The 23,371-nt window shown below is 39.2% G+C and overlaps 1 protein-coding gene across 2 annotated transcripts in view; it reads right to left on the reverse strand.

Moving 5' to 3' along the window:
- The window catches only part of Fancl (FA complementation group L), a 96,795-nt gene that overhangs the window by 38,608 nt on the left and 34,816 nt on the right, over nucleotides 1-23,371 (reverse strand). For both annotated transcript variants that reach the window (XM_045147091.1, XM_004668946.2), the window contains exon 6: nucleotides 1,912-2,008. In XM_045147091.1, coding sequence (XP_045003026.1) covers nucleotides 1,912-2,008 — 97 coding nt within the window. The remainder of the gene's footprint in view (nucleotides 1-1,911; nucleotides 2,009-23,371) is intronic.

The following is a 23,371-nucleotide window of genomic DNA, read 5'->3' on the forward strand; positions in this document are numbered from 1 at the left end:
GATTCCAATAAATCTACTAACCTAAAATTAGGCTCCACCCTTTTTTAATATGCAAAACTTTTTCCCTCATACATTCTCAGCTCAAATCAAGTTTTCTCTTTTTACAGCCAATGTCGGCCACAGTGCTTCATAACCACGGTTTGTGTGCTGCAAAACACACACCAGGATATATATTTTAGAGAAATAGCTCATCTTCCTAAAAAAGCTGCAAGAAGAAGGATAACACGATGGACAGAATGGCCCATTCTCATTTGTAAAGCCAACAATAAATGAAGTAAACATCACTTAAACTGATTCTTAAAAATCTGTCACAATGAACCTCATTAATAATTATATTAATAAAAACAGTATTTATTAAGTATATTTAAGGGTACAATGGACTCAAAGTATTATCTCCTTGTTAAGTACAAGAGCTTGTAAGATAAGGACAGGATATATATATAAAATGTTTACTTTTTATCTTAGTAAGAAAGCAATTTTCATCATGTAAAAAATATAAACAAGTAACCATTGGAAAGAAAATTGAAAGAACCCTTGCTGTTTGCAATGTCACCTTTTGCAACGATAAAGGCAGATTTCTCCCAAAGCTTAAAAAAAAGAAAACCTTTAAAAGTTTAAAGTGAAATAAAAATCTTTATCTTAATAAAACAACCATCCAATTTCACAAATTAGATTCATTTCTTGCTAACTGTTGACTTATATTTGGACACTAATATTATATCTAAACATTGTGTATGTGGAAGAGAAAATCGGTCATTTCTCAACCTGTCTGATACATAAGTACTATGAGATACCAACTTTTCTGTGTCATCCAGTACAGCTTTATATATTAATTTTCTTTTGTGGAAAGCTTAAATGCCAGACTCACTTTTGAAAAGGACAAATACAATTGATCTCTTCATCACCACAATATTCTGAAATAGAATTGATTAATGACTACTAGAAACAATAAAAATCTGGATGTCCTGGTTTCCTTCAAATTCTAATGCTTCCCCAGGGATTACTAAGTGATTAATATACTGAACTTGCTTATTCTATTTATTTCTCAAAATTCACAATCCAGAACTAAAGGTGAGGTGAAAATGAAAAGGATGTTTTGTGCCAATAAAACTACTGTATAGATCGAGAGCCTATAAAAGTATAAGTTCTGCAAACAGGAGACATAATCTTTGTAAATTCTTAGAATACATATACAAAAAAACTTGGGCCAAAACAAACAATAAAAAGTGTTTAAGACAGTGCGTGAGAGAGGGAGGAGGAGAAGTAAGATAGAAGGTAGGGAAACCAAAGATTACTACAAAAGTAATTTGGAGTCAGGTGTAAAGGCCAAAGACTAACTATGAACCTTACTTGAGATGCTGGAAGCACGCATGCTTTTCTATATAAGATGTTACAAAATTAACATTATTGTGCACTGAAGTTATGAACTCTATTTTTTAAAATATTTTATTTTTAGTTATTTATTTGACAGAGAAAGAGGGGGAAAGAGAGTGAAAAAGAGAGACAATGGGCGCTCCAGGGCCTCTAGCCACTGCAAATGAACTCCAGACATGTGTGGCCCATTGTGCATCTAGCTAACGTGGGTTCTAGGGAATCAAACCTGCTTGCTTCCTTTGGCCTTGCAGGCAAAGGCCTTAAGTGCTTAGCCCTCCCTCCAGCCCCTGAACTCTTATTTTTAATGTCTTGATTATAAAATCTGTATTTTGATGAAATTTGGGGTCAAGCAATGACAGGAAATTATATCTAGACTTTTGGGAATGGAACAAACTGCTAGAGCTTTTCTAAAATCAATATTGAAAAACATGATACATGCCTTTTAAAAATAACTAGCACTCCTTTAAGTAGAAAAAATTCAGAGTTCACTTATCAAAGTACTTTCTGACTACAGTAACAGAACAACAAGACACATACCTTTGCCTTCAACTTGACAGTGATTAGATGTGCTCTACCAGATGCATCTTCCGCTTTTAACTTAATGGTACTGAAGCAAGTATCCACATATGCAAGTCTGGCAAGTAGAAGAAAATAAAACATGACCACACAGGGTCAGGCTTTGGGGGACTGAAGATGGTATAATTAGAAATAAAAATAGTTGCTGCATTTCTAAAAACACTTTGTAAAAATTAATCTTAGGACTTTCTGCATGTCAACCTTTTCTGCTGTTTTTTTTTTTTTTGCTATGGTTTGCTATGGTTAATACACCAGAGCCTAGTGCTTAATGCAGCCATAGATCTCGGGATTATTTACTATGTGTCAAGGCTCATGCTGTGGTCAGTGAAAACTATGTTTCAGTTTTCCATCACTGGAACCTCTGGCACACACAGCATGTTTCTGTCAGCCTCTACTTATGCACACATTAAACTTCCTGTCAAACTCTTTGATCCATTTTTGTAGTTTCATATAGCAAGAGCCAGTTATGCTTCCTTTATCTGTTTTTTCCCCTCAATGAACTTCTGCTTTATTACCAATAATGTTGCTGTACAAAGATCTGGCTGATAATAGTTCATATATTCAAATTGATCTTCTGAGAAAAAGCTAAATAAGCATGGTGTAGTCTGGACTCTTAACAATAAATTTTGTTTGTATATAATATATAGCTTCTAACACTTAACCTAGGCATGTATTTGAGATACCTTATATTTTAAACATGGTACAAACCCAATTGTTTTGGCTTTACGTTACTCTAAATGCATGAATCTTCTACAAAGGAAACAAATATCCTTTGAAATGTATCATTCTGCAAAAATATGGTCCCTTGAGTAGTATAAGCTATTGCCAAAACGGTTCAAATTTATCAGTATATTTACTAGTATACAGGGCATATCGATATTTTTGACATTTTTACAATATTATTCTCTTGTAAAGATAAAAAGGAGACTGAGGATACTGTGTATCTTATCACCCAAACTAATGGTAAGACATACTAGAGTTCAGAACTAACATTTGCCTACAAAGCGGGGTGACTATTTCTTAACATTTAGTTCCTGACCAGAAATAACAGTAAAAAGGGTTAATTTGAGTAAATTCTGAACAATGACACTATGACACTTACTAAAAACATACAAATCTGAAGATGATATAGATGTTCAATAATGGATTAAAAGCTAAAACAAAACTCAGTAGACAGAAGGTTTATTATAATCAGTAAACATTTTAGGGTCATAGAAAATAAAAGTAAAATAATGCTAGAAAAAAATTTACATGAAAATATCAGTTAATAATTACATGTTTTTAAAAAAGGTTTATTTATTTGTTAGAGACAGAGAGGGGGAGAGAGAATGGCCATGCCAAAACCTCTAGCCACTGCAAACAAACTCCAGATGCATGTACCACCATGTGCATCTAGCTTATGTGGGACCTAGAGAATCAAACCTAGGTCTTAAGGCTTCGCAGGCATGCACCTTAACCACTAGGCCATTTCTCCAGCTCCATGGTTGTTCCTTATACTGGCACCTGTATCTAAAACAACCTTAAACTTCCCATATCCAATGTGAGCATGAGTCCTTGTGGTGGTTTGATTCAGGTGTCCCCTATAAAATTAGGTGTTTTGAATGCTAGATTCCTAGCTGATAGAGATTTGAGAATTAACACCTCCTGGAGACAGTGTATTTTGGGGGGCAGACTTATGGGTATTATAGTCAGTTACCCCATGCCAGTGTTTGGCACACTATCCTGTTGCAATGGCCCACTTTATGTTGGCCAGGGGGTTATGTCCACCTTCTGCTTATGTCTTTCTCTCTCACATCATGGAGCTTCCCCCTCAAGCCTGTAAGCCAAAATAAACCTCTTGTTTCCCACAAGCTGCTCTTGGTTGGGTGATTTCTACCAGCAATGCGAACCTGACTGCACCAGTAAAGTGGTACCAAGAGTGGGGTGCTGCTAGACACCTGACTGTACGGCTTTGGCCATTTGGAGCTGATTTTCAAGAAGAATGTGGAAGGATTTGACTTGCTCTAAGAGATGCCTTGCAGTGCTTTAAATTCAGCCTGATGGACTATTCTGGTAATACTTGAAAGACCTGAATGCAGTTAAGAACCATGGACTGTGAGGTTTGGCTTATAAGGGTGAGAAAGAGCTTTGCTTAAACTGGGCTAGAGGCAGTATGTGTGAAAAGCTTGCTATTATGCCCATGTCCTGAGAAGTAGTGCAGGGTTGCATTGCATAGAAATGAATTGGTGTGAACAGAGGGATACAGCACAGAGGGAAAAAAAAATCTTTGGGTGAACTGCTGCCTGTCCACTTGCATTTGAGACACTACAACCTTTGAGATTGGGCCAGCTGACCTTGGGCAACAGGAAGAATGTAGAATCTTTTGAAAGGGCCTGAGTGCTCAAAAGTGTCCTGTTCTTCAAAGTCTGCTTCCCCCCCCCCCCCCGTGGATTAACAAACTGGCACCCTACCTGGTATTGTGAAGTATAAGAAATGCAGGAAAGAGAGGGTCACTGAGTTTATAACATGGCCTTGTGTTTTGGAAATGGCCATGGCAGTGTGAAGCAGGTTTGCTGGATGGCTGCATGGAGACCCCATGGGGCTAAGGAAAGCTGCCAGCCCTAGATGACATTTTCCAGGACTGTGAGTACCCTAGCTGGAGGGGCAGAACTGGAAAATCAGAAACTTGTTGCTGGATAGAACAATCTGGGACTTGGAGATTTGTCACTGACTAGAGTTGTTGGACTTAAAGCTACAGAGTTTGATGTTTGCCCTGTTTAAATCGTATTTATTGACTGTTTCTTTCCTATGCCCAGTGCCATCTTTTGCAGTGTGAATGTTTATTATGAGCCATTATGGTTTGGGGAGGGAATTTTTGGTATTATGGCTCAGTTAAGATCTCAACTATAGGAATGTATGAACATCATTGGAATTGATAGAAACTTTGGGGACTTTTAAAGCTGGCTGACGACATTGCATTTTACACCATTCATGATTATCAGTTTATGGAGGCCAGGAGCAGAATGTGGTGGTTTGATTCAGGGGACCCCCATAAACTTAGGTGTTCTAAATGCTAAATTCCCAGCTGATGGATAGTTTGGAATTAACACCTCCTGGAGGCAGTGTATTACTGAGGGCAGGCTTATGGGTATTACAGCCAGTTTCATGATTCCAGTGTTTGGTACACTCTCCTGTTGCTATGGTCCACCTTATGTTGGCCAGAGGGTGATATCCACTCTCTGCTCATGTCGTCATTTTCCCTGCCATCATGGAGCTTCACCCTCGAGGCTATAAGCCAAAATAAACCTCTTTTTTCCCCACAAGCTGCTTTTGGTTGGGTGATTTCTACAAGCAACGTGAACCTGACTGCAACAGTACTTAACGTATTTTATCCATGGCTCAGGAATATGGACATCTGATTCTGAAAACTCCATTTCAGATTCAAAACCTTCAGATGAGTACACACATTCATATTTCTTCCTCTGTAAGACATTAATTATTTGAAAATAAGGGGGGTTTAAAAGTATGGAACCCTAATTATTAAAATGATAAGAAATAGCATTAACTCAGTTGGTTAGAGTGTGGTGCTAATAATGCCAAGGTTGTGGGTTCAATCCCCATATGGGCCACAAATTCTTTATTCAGTGCTAGGGATGGGATACCTGCCAGTGAGTTATTGGCCATGGAGGTCCCTGATAACCCAAAACATTACAGGCCATTGCTGAGACCCTTGGTTTCCCACCAGGAATAAATAAGACCCCATTGCTGAAGACTACACATATTTGGGCTGCATGGTCACTGAACAATCTGGCTGGAGCTAAGCTGATAACCTCTTCCATGTAGACTAGCTGACAGAAAGCTGGAAAAAGCCATGCTGCATGCAGTTCAATGGGAGAGAGAGAAGCCCAGTGAAGATACTCAACAGTGAACACTGCAAGCCTTAAATTTGCCAGCCAGGCCAAATGAGCCAACAGGTGCTATAGCAGCATGTCTGTTATGGGGGAAAACAACCACCCTCTAATTTGACTGGAAGCCCGTTCTTTGGGAGGGAATACAGCTCTGATACTGAAAACCTAAAATAGGGGTACTCATGAGCCCTAGGGGTATAATGTCTTCTGGTGTCTGGCTACATGTATATACTATGCTCACCAAACTGCCCAGTAAGCACTTCTCTTAATGTTCATACCCATATATTAATGCTACTCTTACTTTTGGTTTGAGAAGCTTCTCTTTTCAGATAGTGGGGACCTTAAGATGACCCAGAAGGCACCATGGTGCTGAGAAGAAGTAACATAGTGCTCAGCACTGACTTATCTCAATCACACCTCCCATGACTCAGAGTCCATTGCGGAAAAGGTGGCGGAAAGAATATAAGAGCCAAAGGAAGGGTAGGACTCCTTACAACGTGTCCCCCAGACACAAAATTGCCTGGATATCCATGACCTCACAGTGCCAGACACTACTTACACAAGACCGTCATAATAGGAGGAAAAGATCATGACATCAAAATAAAAGAGAGACTGATTGAGGGGGAGTGGATATGATGTAGAGTGGAGTTTCAAAGGGGATAGTGGAGGGAGGGAGGGAATTACCATGGTATATTGTTTATAATTATGGGAGTTGTCAATGAAAATATTAAAAAAGGGCTGGAGAGATGGCTTAGCGGTTAAGCGCTTGCCTGTGAAGCCTAAGGACCCCGGTTCGAGGCTCGCTTCACCAGGTCCCACGTTAGCCAGATGCACAAGGGGGCGCACGCGTCTGGAGTTCGTTTGCAGAGGCTGGAAGCCCTGGCGCGCCCATTCTCTCTCTCTCCCTCTACCTGTCTTTCTCTCTGTGTCTGTAGCTCTCAAATAAATAAATAAATAAATAAATAAATTAAAAAAAATATTAAAAAAGAAACTTTAACAACTTTATGAAAATACATTACAAAACACTTGTTCAAGAAAAAAGAGAAGAGAGAGAAAAAGAGAAGGCTCCAAGAGAATGACAGCTGGAAGAAGGGAGAGTAGGACAGATATACACTGGCAAAAATCAGAAGAATTTCCTTTTAAAGCAAGAAACTGAAACTGTAAGGTGAAATGTTAAATCAAATTTTAAACAGCAAAAGACAGATATGGAAAAAGTAGAAATATTCAGCGATTATCTTTTCAGTGGAAAATACTCAAAGAATCATAAAAACTGAACTATTTATGAAGTAAGTTTTTAGAACTCAGGAAGCCAAAAATAGAAAATACTTACTTATGTTTAGAGAGAATAATATAATTGACCATTGAAATTCAAAAAGAAGAGACAATAAAAATTGGGAAGCAGAAAGACAATATCAAGTCTACTATCAATATAACCAATATTTGCCAACATGGGACTTAAGAGTTCATTGTTAAGTAAGTGGACCTAAAAGTGACTTAAAGGTAGACTGCCAGCTAAGGTCTGTCACTGTGTCATGCTGCTTACACACCACATAAAGCAGGAAAAATTAGGTTATCTCAGCTCTGGTTCTACTTCCCAGTGCACTCAGCTCAGACTCACAAGTAAACTCCTCTCCACCAGCCTGCCTATGGCACCCAGAGCAAAACAGACTAGGTTACTCAGGTCCCCTATGCCCAGCAGGCAGTGCCATAGGCTCACCCCTGTCCCAACCCCACATCCACCTTGTGACCACCTGCCCACCCCCTCCAGCAGCAAGAAAGACCCGTCTGTTTAAAAGAATGCCTAGTCCCATAGCAGAAGCCTCTAATGAGAACTACTTGGAGGAAACTCCAAAGAATTCCAAAATGTAATTCGAATAAGCACATACAACAAATTTAAAGGGGACATGGTCAAACGTCAGAATGAAATGCAAGAGAACACAAAGAATCAACTAAATGCAATAGCAAAGTCAAACCAAGAAAGGAACACAATAGAGAGAGAGAGAGAGTCTGAAGAAAAACCTAATGGAAGTCAAAAGTGAAGTAGGTCAACTAAAAGGCTTCCAAGAAAACTTCACCAACAGAACAGCTCATGTGGAGGACAGACTTTCAGGACTTGAGCAAAAAGTACAAGAAATGGCTTTGGAGGCCATATCCAATGATAAATTTAAAAAATAAATAAATAAGATAAAAAATGAGAGAAATGTGAGATACCTTAAAAAGAACAAACATTCAGATCATTGATAACATACCTTAAAAACACCAAACATTCAGATCATGGATATACAAGAAGGATATACTACAGGTCAAGGGCATCGAGAGAATCTACAATAAATAATTATAAAAGAAAAATTTCCAAACTAAAAGAGAGGCTCATTAAGATACAAAAGGCTGGACTGGAGAAAAAAGCTCCATCAAAAATATTATACTTAAAACATGAAACAGAAGAAGAAAAAAAAAAAAAGGAGTATCAAAGCTGAAAAACAGAAACACCTTGTCACATACCAAAAAAAGGCCAACATAATAACATCTGACTGCTCAATGGAAACTCTAAAAGCCAGACAGTCTTGGAATGCAATAGTTCAAATAATGAAAGACTATGTCTGCCAACTCAAAATACTATACCCAACAAAATTAATCCTCATAATACCAACGAGAAAGAAAACCATTCAATGATAAAAGCCAACTGTATTAATATATGAGCACTAGGCCAGTTCCAGAGAGAATATGGTAGGGAATATCAAACGTAGAGCAGTCATGAAAGCAAATTAAGATCAAGAAAACATCAAACTCCACAAAGCCTTCAACTTGATAGGGTTTAGCTCACATATCTCAATCTTATCTCTATCAATGGAATAAGCTCCCCAATCAAAACACAAAGGTTAAAAAGCCAGATAACAAAACAAGATCCATCTATTTCCTGTCTTCAAAAAACCCAACTTACTGTCAAAGACAAACACCATCTTAGGATTAAAGTATAAGTAAAAAAAAAATATTCAAAGAAAATGGAATTAGGAAACAAGCAGGTATGCTATAACAAATTCTGACAAAATAAACTTTAAAATAATCAAGAGATAGACTTCCAGCCAAGATGGCCACCGCTTAGCTGCGCTGCAGATACCGGGGAAAGAAAGGCAAGAAATTAAGAGTTATCAGGGTCTTCTTGCCAGTGGGAGGGCACAGAGTGGGGAAAAACAGTGAAGCACGCATCCCCCCTCGGGTGGGTAGTCTACCCCCACACATACAGCTGCCGCGCCCCGCACCCCATGCCCCGCAGCTGTGCTCCAATCGCGCGCCCACCAGCCTGCTGCGCTGACGCTACGACCTCCGCCTTTGTGCTCTGATCGTGCCAGCGTTGGCTAGCCACGCTGTGCTCAGTTCGCATGCCCACGGGGCCACCTCTGCCATGATTAGGCGGCTTCCAGACCCCCTGCTGCCGTGCTCCGATCGCTTGCCCGCCGGCCAGCCTCTGCTGTGTCCTGATACCGTGCCCGCATCAGCTGCCTCTGCACTACAATTGCACATGCAACAGGCCCACTCCCACAGCAAGGGTCACACAAGTCCACACTGAGTCACTACCGCCAGCTCAGGTTCCATCCCCTACCTGTCCGTCACCACCCATTCCCCACTCACCTGAGGCAGGACAGCGCAGACTGTTTGCAGGTCCTAGTGTTCCCAGCCAAAGTTTGGGAAGCTTCAGAGCTTGCAAACTCAGTCCCCTTTCAAACTCGAAGGCAGGCAGCTTTAGTGCATTACTGGGGGAGAATTCAGGCAACGTTGGCGCCCCTGTCAGGCAATAGATAGGCGGCTTTGGCAAGAAAAAGCAAAAGCCCAGGCTGCTTGCAACTGACCCAGGCTGCCTTGGATTCTCATTAAGCTAGGTCCCAGGCTGTTCCACCCACCTACCTGCCCATACACTGACATGGGTAGACCACAGCGCAAAAGAAATAACATGAAAAATAAAATGCAAGAAAATCCAGACGGATCACCCAGTCCAACAATGATTACATCTAACCAAAACATAGAAGAGTGTTTAGGATCAGAACATCAAGTGGAAGCCATGAGCAATGCAACCCTGACTAACCTACTGCTAGAGATGGCAGGAAAGCTACAAAGGACAGATAATCGTGTGGATGCTACCATCACTAACCTAGAGCAATATGATAAGACACTGGAAGGAATTCAAAGAGAGCTAAGAGAGTTGAGGGAGAGTGAAAGAAAAGAAGACCTTAAAATTCAGCTGGCCATACTAAATGAAAACATAAAGAAATGCAGGGATGATTTCCAAGAATCATCAAGAAAATCAGAAAATGAGGTGAAAAGGGAGCTGCACAGAGCGATGGAAGTGATACATAGGAAAGTAGTAGAAAATGCAAACTTAATTGAACAAGTCCAAAACTCACTAGAGGCTCTCAAGAATAGACTCAGCGAAGTGGAAGATAGAAACTCTGATCTGGAAGACAGGATGGAAGGAACAGTTCGAGAGTCCGAAAATTTCAGTAAGTTCAAAAGTTCCTGTGAACAGAACATGAGGGAATTGTGGGATACACTTAAACGTCCTAATATCAGAATCACTAGAATACCAGAAGGAGAAGAATTTCAGACCAAAGGCATGGAGAACTTATTTAACATGATAATTGAAGAAAACTTCCCCCGTCTCTTAAAAGAAAGGCCCATCAAGATACAGAGAAGCAAACAGAACTCCTAACCGACTAGACCAAAGGAGAAACTCCCCAAGACATATTATCATTAAGACTCTAAAGATTGACACCAAAGAGAAAATCCTAAAAGCAGCTAGGGAAAAACAGCACACCACTGTCAAAGGAAACCCCATCAGAATGACTTCAGACTTCTCAATGGAAACCCTGAAAGCTAGAAGGGCCTGGAATGAAACTCTCCAAACTCTAAGAAACTATGGCTTCCAACCCAAACTACTCTACCTGGCAAAAGTCTCCCTTATAATAGATGATTAAAGGAAAACTTTCCATGACAAAACTCAGCTTTACAATTATATGAACACAAAACCAAACCTACAGAAAGTATTCCAGGAAATTCTCCACAGAGAAGAAACAAATAACCAAACACAAATGCCTACAAGAAGCAGATCACAGCAACCAAATCCAGAGTAGACGGAAAAAATTTCAAATTCCACGGAAATGCCAACACACCTCTACCACCACAACATGGCAGGGATCAAATCAAATCTCACAGTCTTCACCCAAAATATTAATGGCCTTAATTCACCCATCAAGAGACACAAGCTAACAGGGTGGATCAAAAAATTAGACCCCTCAATCTGCTGCCTTCAAGAAACCCACCTTACCACTAAAGACAGAAACTTCCTCAGGGTGAAAGGGTGGAAAACAATATTCCAAGCAAATGGGAATAAGAAACAAGCAGGTGTAGCTATATTAATATCAGATAAAAATGACTTCAAACCAAAAACAATCAAAAAAGACAAAGAAGGCTACTTCCTACTTATAAAGGGAACAATCCATCAAGAGAGGATATTACAATCATAAATCTGTATGCACCAAACGCAGGGGCACCACAGTTCACAAAACAAAACCTACATGACAATAAAACAGAAATAACCACCAACACCATCATAGCTGGGGCCTTTAACACACCATTATCAGTAATAGACAGATCATCCAAACAGAAGCTCAACAGACAAAACCATAGGGCACTTAGACCTAAGACACATCTACAGAACTTTCCATCCCAAATCCACAGACTACACATTCTTCTCAGCAGCCCATGAAACATTCTCTAAAATAGACCATATACTGGGTCACAAAGACTGCCTCCACATATTTAGGAAAATCGACATAATTCCCTGCATGATATCAGATCATAATGCTATATTCCTAGAAATCAACAACAAAAAAACCAACAAGAACCCCAATGGCAACTGGAAACTGAATAGCACACTATTAAACAATAAATGGATAGTGGATGAAATAAAAAATGAAATTGCAAAATTCCTGGAATTGAATGACAATGAGAACACATCATACCAAAACTTATGGGACACAATGAAGGCAGTCCTCAGGGGAAAATTCATAGCACTCAAAGCCTTCATAAAAAAGACAGAAAGATCCCAAATCAATAGCCTAACCATCCACCTAAAGGCATTGGAAAAACAAGAAAAATCCAACCCAAAGAGCTCCAGAAGGAAAGAAATAATTAAAATCCGAGCAGAAATTAATGAATTGGAAACCAAGGAAACAATTAAGGCAATTGACAAAACAAAGAGCTGGTTCTTTGAAAAAATAAACAAGAATGACAAACCTCTGGCCAATTTGATCAATCAAAAAAGGAGTGACTCCAAATTAACAAAATTCAAAATGAAAAAGGAGAGATCACAACAGACATAAGTGAAATTGGCAGAATCATCAGGACTTATTTCAAAAACCTCTACTCCACAAAATTGGAAAATGAGGAGGAGATGGATAAATTCCTGGATGCATATCATCTACCAAAGCTAAACTCAGAGCAGATTAATCACCTCAATGAACCCATCACACTCATGGAGATTGAAAAAGTAATAAAAAACTTCCCAAAAAAGAAGAGTCCAGGACCAGATGGATTCCCAGCTGAATTTTACCAAAACTTCATGGAAGAACTCAAACCAATCTTTCTAAAATTGTGCCACACAATTGAAGAACAGGGAAAGCTACACAATTCCTTCTATGAAGCTAGTATCACCCTAATCCCAAAACCAGGCAGAGATGCCACAAGAAAAGAAAACTACCGGCCTATTTCCCCAATGAACATAGATGTAAAGATCCTGAACAAAATACTCGCAAACCGAATCCAACAACACATCAAAAGCATTATCCACCTTGACCAAGTGGGATTTATCCCAGGAACACAAGGATGGTTCAACATAAGAAAATCTGTCAATATAATACACTACATAAACAAGCTTAAACATAAAAACCACATGATCATTTCGATAGATGCAGAAAAGGCCTTTGACAAGATACAACATCACTTCATGATCAAAACATTGGAGAGAATCGGCATGGCCAGTTCACATCTTAACATAATAAAGGCAATATACAAAGCTCCAAAGTCCCAAATAATACTTAATGGAGAGAGACTGGAGGAATTCCCATTGAGAACAGGAACAAGATAGGGATGTCCTCTCATACCTCTGCTTTTCAATATAGTTCTAGAAGTCCTAGCCCAAGCAATAAGACAGGAGAAGGAAATAAAATTTGGAAAAGGAAGAAGTTAAGTTAGCTCTATTCGCTGATGACATGATTGTATATATAAGAGACCCGAGAGACTCCATACCAAAACTCCTGAAGGTGATTGACTCCTATAGCAAAGTAGCAGGATACAAAATCAATGCATAAAAATCAGTAGCATTTCTGTATGCAAATGACAAAGATACAGAAAAGGAAATAAAGGACATAGTCCCATTTTCAATAGCAACGAAAAACAAAATAAAATACCTTGCAATAACTTTATACAAGGAAGTAAAAGATCTGTACAATGAAAATATAAAAACTCTCAAAAAAGAAATTGAGGAGGACTTGAGAAGATGGAAAGACCTTCCATGCTCCTGGATAGGCAGAATTAACATTGTGAAGATGACAATCCTACCAAAGGCAATATATAGATTTAACGCAATTCCAATTAAAATCCCTACAGTGTTCTTCACAGACATAGAAAAAATGATCTCAAATTTCATATGGAAAGGCAGAAGGCCTCGCATATCCAAACATATCCTCAGCAAAAGAAATACCTCTGGTGGCATCACCATACCTGATCTAAAGCTATACTACAAAGCCATAGCAATAAAAACAGCATGGTACTGGCATAAAAACAGGAGTATAGACCAATGGAATAGACTTGAGGACCCAGATTTTGCATCAAGCAACTATAGCTACTTGATATTCCACAAAGGCCCGAACAATATAGGCTGCAAAAAAGATAGCATCTTCAACAAATGGTGCTGGACAAACTGGATAACCACATGCAGGAAACTAAAACTTGATCCACACATTTCACCATGCACAACACTCAAATCCAAATGGATCAAAGACCTCAACATAAGACCAGAAACGCGAACACTACTGGAAGAAAATTTAGGAAGTACTTTCCATGATATAGGAATGGAAAAAGACTTCCTGAACAAAACCACAGTGGCTCAAGTTCTTAAACAGTCACTCAACCAATGGGATCATATGAAACTGAAGAGTTTCTTTACAGACAAGCATATAATAAGCAAAGCCAATAGAATACCCACAGAATGGGAGAAAATATTTGCAGGTTATCCAACTGATAGAGGCCTTATCTCTAGAATTTAGAAAGAACACTAAACAATAAGAAGACAAATACCCCACTCACAAAATGGCGTGCAGAGTTGAACAGGCAATTCACAGAGGAAGATATACAAATGGCAAACACACACTTAAGAAAATGTTCATCATCCATAATCATCAGAGAAATGCAAATTAAAACAACTGAGATTCCACCTTACCCCAATAAGGATAGCCAACATTAAAAAAATCAAATGAAAAAGATGCTGGTGAGGATGTGGAGAAGCAGGGACACTCATTCACTGTTGGTGGGAATGCAGGATGGTACAACCACTTTGGAAAGCAATATGAAGACTCCTGAAAAAGCTGACTATAGAAATACCAACAGACCCAGTTATACCCTTACTGGGCATCTACCCTAAAACCTTCAAACCACAGGCCAGAGAGATTTGCTCAACCATGTTTGTAGTGGCTCAATACGTAATAGCTAAAAGCTGGAATCAACCCAGATGTCCATCATTAGAAGAATGGATAACAAAGATGTGGTATATCTACACAATGGAATTCTATACAGCAGTAAGAAAAAACAACATAAAGAAATTTGAGGAAAAATGGTTGAACCTGGAACAGATCATTCTCAGCGAACTTACCCAATCATAGGAAAAACATTGACACATAGTCTCACTCATCTATAACACCTAACCTGAATCTACCCAAGATACCTTACATACCCAGCAAGCACCTCATGGACTACACAATAGGATGGATGGAGAGGGCGGGGAGGGTATCGAAGGGTGGAAAATAGTAATCTGGACCCAAACGGCAATGGTACCATAAAATTCTACTTCCTAAAAGACAGACCAAATGGCTGAACCTTCACTAGACCCTTACGGGAAACACCTGAACCACAAGACACTGGAGAGGGTAGGATCAAGACTAACCTAAATCTTCTACATCTTCCCTCCCTCCCTCTCCCCCTCTCCCCTCACTCTCCTCTCTAACTTTTGTATATTAGTTACGTTTTTCCTCAATTTCTTAGTGGGCACTGACCTGTAACCCCCACTTCCAGCTTGGGGCTACCATCCACAATGAGCTTTTGATCAGAGAAACCTATAAGGTTTCCCAAAACAATGACAGACTTCTGTCAGAGTACTTGATGACCCACCAAAGGCCAGTGGTAAGACCCTATTGCTGAAGACTCCATACGCAGCTGACACGTAAAATGGAATGGCATGGCTGGAAGCCAGGAGAGAGTCAGTCCCCAGACAGTCAGCGTGTCTAGTGCCAGAAGGTGCTACATGGGCAACTGGGGGAAATGACCAATATCTGTCCAAGCAACTCATTGTCTAACCTAATTAGCAACAAATAACCTGATGTGATGCCTACACAAGTACAATAGTGGCACACAGCCATGGTGAGGAACCAACTGCTCTTGATTTGGCTAACTGATCCCCTCAGTGGTACTAGACCCATAGCTAGAGCTGGGAAACAAATCAGAACCATATCCAAACACAAGCCCACTCTCCAATATCAAGCTACCATCAATCATGGGGTACAAGAGGGCCTACACCTATCAAACTCTTATCAAAAAAGTAATTGTTATCTCAATTTTCCGGGTGCTAACTTACTCTCCGTTGGAGAATCTGCTTCTCTTTTTCAGATAGATGCAGATCCTAAGGAGAGAGCTGCCCCAACACACCTCAAAAGGGGCCCAACTGAAACTAAGGACAATTGGCGAAACAAGCAAGGGTGATGTTTTCCTGTGAACAGGAGACCAGCACAAAGGGGACGGAGATCAACACAGAGAAAAATCAACTCCTACCAAATCAGAGAGCCAGAGCCTCAGAGGCCCCCAACACCTCAGCACTGAAGCAAACCAAAAATGAACCCAACATGGCTCAGGGAAATTTTGCGGAAGAGGGGGCGGAAAGAATGTCAGAGTCACATGTTGGGTCATGACTTGCAGAGACATTTATCATACCAATAACTGTGGGCTAACTCCACAATGCACGACCCATTTACACCAACAAGGAGGGTTCAATGGGAGGCAGTAGATCATAGATGAGCCTAAACAATGGTACCAAACTGCCTGTATTTGCTGAAAAGAAAACTAATAAATTAAATTTTAAAAAAATGAACTGAAAAGTACTAAGCTGATAAACCCTGTGAGAAATGTTAGATGAAAGATAAAAGTAGAAATGACTTTCATCTCAGAAAACCAATAGTTACAACCCTTGATTATATATTTTTATTTGTACATCTTTTGAGAATTTTAGGGTAAATAAATAAATTTTTGAAATTAAAAAAAAAAGAGATAAAGAAGGCCACTTCACACTCATTAAGGGAATAATTCAATAAGAGGATATTACAATCTGAACATATATAGACACCAAACACAGATACACAGATATTATAAACCAAAACCTATAAGATACAAACTTGGATACAAATCCTAACATAATAATAGTGAGGTTAATACCACACTGACATAAAAAGACAGATCATCTAAGCAGAAAATAAAGAAACAATAGAGCCAAATAACACTATACAGAAAATAAGACTGCACAGATATCCATAGCAGAACACTTCATTCAAACCCTACAGAATATACATTATTCTTAGCATCTCATGGAACCTTTCTAAAATAGATATTGTTGCAGTCAGATTATCACTGCTAGGCAAACATCTGAACAAAATGGAAAGGGGTTTCTTTCTGGCTTACAAATTTTAGATGAACACCATCAATGGTAGAATAAGCTTAATCATTATCACAGATCCAAGCAGAGAGACATAAACAGCCAGCAAACACCAACACCAGCAAGCATGCATCTGCAGAGCTCCAACTGCTCTCCCCACACCTTACAGCTGGACTTCAGACCCACCGCCACTGACACCTCTTCTCCAGTAGGACTGCACCTACTGAAGATTCAAATTTCAAGCCTGAGTCTATGGGGCAATGAATTCAAACTACCACAATCATATAACATAGAACACAAAGCAAGACTCCACAAATTTAGGAAAATTGAAATGACTCTTTGTATTATGTCCAAATATGACATGATAAAGCTAGAAACCCTTTTATGAAACCAACATTACACTAATACCAATACCAGACAGAGACACAGAAATATAATACACCAATATCCCTGGTGAGCATAGATGTAAAAATTCTCAATAAAATTATTGCAAATTGAGTCTAAGAATTAACCAAAAATATCATCCATTTCAATCAAGTATGTTTCATCCCAAGGATGCAGGAGCGGTTCAACAAGGTAATAAACAGTCTTAAGGACAGAAATCACATGATCACCTCAACAGATACAGAAAGGGTCCTTGACAAAATAAAAAAAAATCTCACCACAATAAAAACACTGGAGAGATTAAATAAAGAATGATCATAGCTCAACACAATGAAAACTATATACAATAAAGCTAAAGCCAATACTATATTAAATGGGTAAAGATTTGAAACATTACAAGTTCTGGAACAACACAGTGGTGTCCACTCTCCCCACTGCTATTTAACACTGCTATAGAACAGACTCCTCTGAAGTGAAATGTTCCCTCCAGAAAAGAGGTGGGAGTCAAGAAGTAAAGAAGTCTAAGAAGTCTGGGAAAGCTGAAAGTTAAAAGGTCACACCAGGGTTGAGGAAATGGCTTAGTGTTTAAGGTATTTGCCTGCAAACCCTAAGGACCCATTTGATTCCCCAGGACCCACATAATCCAGATGCACAAGGGGATGCACGTTCGTTTGCAGTGGCTGGAGGCCCTGGTGCACTCATTCTCTCTGTCTCTTCCTCTCTCTCTCTCAAATAAATAAATTAATTAATAATTTTTTAAAAAGATCATACCATCCCTTTACAAGGTTATAGGAGTGATAAACAACTGTTGAGGGTAAGACTTTGACCAGTGTTGTGCATTGAAATAGACATTTTTGATTAATTATTAGACTCAATTTGCAAGAATTTTATTGAGAATTAAAACACTTCCTCCTGAGGGAGGAGAAGGAAGTTCAGCTGAATCAACAAGTCTAAGAAAAAGGTTGCAAGACCATTATATAAAAGGAAAACAACTGCTTGGTGAGAGACTTCAACCAGCTGAGCCGACTCCTGCAGTGTGCACCTGAGATGCAATTCTGTGAGTTGTCACCAATGCTGGGCTGGGCTTTTCTGTGATGCAGCTGCCTTTAAGTCATCCACTGCTCTTATAAGCAACGCCTCACCCTGCTCTGTAAGGAACCCCAATAAACTCAGTGGTTTGCCAAAACTGCTTTAGGTACAATCATACTGTGGTCTGTCATCTGAGCCCTAACTGAAGTGAATAGATCTGGGTGTCCCTGTCTTCCTGGGGAAAAAGGTTCCCACAACAGTAATTGAAGTCTTAGCTCCAGAGTTAAGAGAAGAATCAAGAGTTACAAATTGTATCCTTTCCAATCTTCCTTACAAGTCAAACTATCCTTATTTGCAGATGGTATGATTTCTTAATAAACTGCTGTAGCTGATAAACTCTTTCAGCAAAGTGGCAAAACATAAATAAACAAACAAAAATCAATAGCCTTAGGCTAGAGAGATGACTTATCAAGTAAGGTACTTGCCTGTGAAGCCTAAGGATCCAGGTTCAATTCCCCAATATCCATGTTAGCCAGATGCACAAGGTGGTGCATGCAACTGGAGGGTTTTTTGTTTTGGGTTTTGTTTTTTTTGTTTTTTTTTTTTGGAGTGGTTAGAGACCTAGGCAACCATTTTCTCTAAAATAAATAACTAAATAAATACATAAAATATTTTTAAATATTTTTTTATTTTTTTGTTCATTTTTATTTATTTGAGAGTGACAGAGAGAGAGAAAAAGAGGCAGATAGAGGAAGAGAGAATGGGCATGCCAGGGCTTCCAGCCATTGCAAACGAACTCCAGACACATGTGACCCCTTGTGCATCTGGCTAATGTGGGTCCTGGGGAATCGAGCCTTGAACTGGGGTCCTTAGGCTTCACAGGCAAGCATTTAACCGCTAAGCCATCTCTCCAGCCCCATAAAATATTTTTTTTTAATCAAAAGCCTTTATATACCAATGACAAACACAGAAAAAGGAATCAGCAAATCAGTCCCATTTACAATAGTAGAAAAAATAGTATCCTGTGATATACCTAACCATAGAAGTGAAAGTCCTATATAATAAAACATAAAGCACTAGAGAAACTAAAGAGACAAGAAAATAGATAGATCTCACATGCTCATAGACTGGAAGAACTAGTATCATGAAAATGACCATCCTACCAAAACCAATATTCAATGCAATTCCAATCAGAAGTCCAGCACCATTACTGAAAGAAATGGAAAAAGTAGTCTTGAAATTCATATGGAAGAACAAAAGGCCTAGGGATAACCAAAAATATCCTCAACAAATTGAGTATTATTAGTGGTATCACCATATCCGAATTCAAGATAGTCTCCAAATCCAAAGTAATAAAACAGTATGGAACTGGCACAAAAATTGATACACAGATCAAAAGAATAGAATAACAGATTCAGGGGCTGAAGGGATGGCTTAGCAGTTAAAAAGTTTGCCTGCAAAGCCAAAGGACCCAGGTTTGATTCCCCAGAACCCGCGTTAGCCAGATGTACAAGGAGGCGCATGTGTGTGGAGTTCATTTGCAGTGGCTAGAGGCCCTGGTACACCCATTCTCTCACTCTCTCTCCCTCTTTCTCTGTCAAATAAATAAATATCAGATCCAGGTATAAGTTCTAATAATTATAGGCCCCTGATCTTTGATAAAGAGGAGTAAAAAAAAAAAACCCCAGAGAGAAAGAAATTAGCATTTTCAAATTTTCAATAGATGGTGCTATAGAAAATGAGTAACTAGATAAAAAATGACTAGATTTTCTTCTCTCACTGAGCACAAAAATCAAGTCCAAATGGGTCAAACATCTCAATATAAGACATGAAACTACAGAATGAATACAAGAAAATATAGGGAGAACACTCTAAAATATAGATGTGGGTAAAGGCTTTCTGAACAAGACTCCAATAGCCCAGGGGATAAGACAAACACTCAATATATATATATATATCACAAACATTCAACCACTAGGATCTCATAAAAATGAAAAACCTAAGCATATCATCAAGAAACAACCTACACAATGGGAGAAAACCATATATTGTCAAAGGTTTGATATTTAGAATATATAAAGAACTCAAAAAACTAAGCCGTAAAAATCAACCCAATCAAAAAATGGCAACAGAAACAAGCTAGAGTATTATACACACACACACACACACACACACACACACACACAGCCAATAAATATAAAAAATGTTCAACATCTTTAGCCATTAGGGAAATGAAAATTAAAACTACTTTGAGCCACGCGTGGTGGCGCATGGCTTTAATCCCAGCACTTGGGAGGCAGAGGGAGGAGGATCACCATGAGTTTGAGGCCACCTTGAGACTACATAGTGAATTCCAGGTCAGCCTGAGATAGAGTGAGACCTTACCTTGAAAAAACAAAAACAAAAAACAACTACTTTGAGACCCATCTCATTCAGGTCAGAATGGCTACCATCAATAAAACAAAACAAAAACATGATAAATTCTGGCAAGGATATGGGAAAAGAGGATCCCTCATTTACTACTGGTAGGAATGCAAACTTGAACAGCCTCTATGAAAATCAGTGTGGAGTTTTCTCAAAGAAATATAAAAACAGCTCTACCATTTGACACAGCTGTAACACTCCTAAGCATATACTCTAAGCATACTATCCTTTACTATGCAGATACTTGCTCAGCCATGTTTGTTCCTGGTCTATTCATAATAGCTAGAAAATGGAATCAGCTCAGATGACTATCAGCTGAGGAATAGATACTGAAGATGTGGTACATATGTATAATGAAGCCTATTCTGCAGTAAGAAAAATGTTAAAAGTATGAAATTTGCAGAAAAATAGAGGGACCTGAAATAAAATTATGTTAAATGGGGTAAACCAGACTCAAAAAGACAAATCCTACATGTTCTCTCTCATAAGATCTCTCTCAGATCTTAAGTAGGATAACTTGATTTATTTACAAGTTGTAGTAAACATCAGTAATACTGGAAGCTAGAATAAGGCTTTGAGAGAGGAGAAGTAGGGAAGGATCAAAGGAGGGTGTAGTACACAAGAAATTAGAGGGAAAGAATACAAGGGATATAAGAGTCTAGGGGGAGACAAGGGAAAGGGGAGGAAGATACACAAAACTAAAGTTGGTATTAATATTACTACATAAACTTACTTCTTCATTAGCTAATTTTTTTAAAAATGTAACTTTCTTACAAAAAGAGAAAGACAGTTTTAGCCTAAATACCCTGCTTGGGTGGAGAACTCTTTATCCTCAAACCTTAGGCTTTTGCTGATAACACCCAGTGCCAGAGCTTGGTCCACCCCCACAGCAGGCTGTGTAACAAGGAGGCTCATGAGGCAACCAAAGCTTTGCAAGCCATTGCCAAAGCACTTGATTACCTAGCAGAACTGGATGGTAAGACCCTATTACTGAAGACATCATAAACTGTGGCCACAGGACACTGAGAAATCAAGCTGGAACCAAGACAGAAGCCAGTTTGATGGCTGGCTCTCATAGTGCTAAAAAACACTGTGTCAGTTGCTGGGCATAAAAGTTAACAACAGTGTTAACAAACAGGATCCTCCAAGCTACAAAACCAAGCACAGGCAAGACGTACACACCAGCATAATAGTGGTGCACAGCTATGGTCATAATCAACAGCTATTTGACTGGATAACAGTCCTGCTCAATGTGAAGTAATTCATGTCTGGAACTAAGAAACATGTCAAAAGCCTATAGTTTGGAAGGGCATTAACCCTAGAGGGAAGCACTCACTGTGCTTTGGCCAAAATGAAGGGTCACGCCTTTCAGCCAGTCTTCTAAATGCATATGTTTATCCTCTTTGATCAATGATGCTCTCATTCTTGGCTAGAGAATGTGCCAGGGAGTGCCAAGCCCAATCAGAATGAGAAGAGGAAGCCAAGTGCCTAGCACTGCACAAATCATCATTACACACCTGTCAGGACCTAGGAATCACTACTGAGGCAGCTGCAGACTAAATATAATTGTTGCTGTCACTGCTGGTCAGACAACCTTTGCCAAGGAGAGGACAGTAGGTATTGAGGAGACTCAAAACTCATTAAAGCAGAAAATAAAAGAGGCTGCCTAGGGCCCAACACTAAAGAAGACTTATAACATGCCCTCCAATGTTCAAGGAACATTGTAGAAGCAGGGAAGAAGGAATCTAAAAGCCATGGGGGTAAGGTGCAATGTAAGGCACTGTCCTCCCAACAAGACCCAACTCATATTCATGACCCCACTGAGGAAGACCCTCAGTTAATTAGGGACAGGGTAACAAGGACAAAAAAAGGATAACCCAGTGGGAATAGGATCAATATGCACTATGATTATATATTAAATTTCCCAATAAAATTATAAAAGAAAAAATCTATTTCAGAGGATAAGGCCTTTCATGCCACTCAAACAGATGAATCTATACATAAGGAATTTTCTAGAGAAAAGGAATTATCACACCAAAAGTAATTTAAAGTATACTAAACCAATAAAAAAATTTAAAAGTGAAGGAAGAGCTAACCCTTTTATTATATTAATCAATATATAATTCCTAAAATTGGTAAGCCAATAAATACTAGATATAAACATATTTTTTTTAATTTTTATTTATTTGAGAGCAACAGAGAGAGAGAGAAAGAGGCAGATAGAGAATGGGCGCACCGGGGCCTCCAGCCACTGCAAATGACCTCCAGATGCACGTGCCACCTTCTGCATCTGGCTTACATGGGACCTGGGGAATGGAGCCTCAAACCAGGATCCTTAGGCTTTGCAGGCAAGCATTTAACCACTAAGCCATCTCTCCAGCCCAAACACATCATTTAGAAGCATAGAATCTGTGAACATTTCAAAATATTTGCCTCAAAGAATAAACCCTAAGTAGTTACAACTCTGAAGAAGAGTGCACACGGATATGTGGGTGAAAAACTAAAGCTGCATGTGGTCCTTTTGTACACCACAGCACTGCTCCCAAAGACTGGGTCACCATTTACAGATTCATGCATCAGAATTCCAAGACAGCCTTGGTTACAGCGAGACCCTATTTCAACCCCCCCCCCCAATTAAAGCCTAAGTAAGACAGAAGGCTGGAATCATGGCAAATAAATTCATCTCTACATAGAAGTGCATCAGTTATTACCATTCATTCAAATTCAT

Source organism: Jaculus jaculus, chromosome 4 (genome assembly GCF_020740685.1).
Source record: "Jaculus jaculus isolate mJacJac1 chromosome 4, mJacJac1.mat.Y.cur, whole genome shotgun sequence".
NCBI classification, from domain to species: domain Eukaryota; kingdom Metazoa; phylum Chordata; class Mammalia; order Rodentia; family Dipodidae; genus Jaculus; species Jaculus jaculus.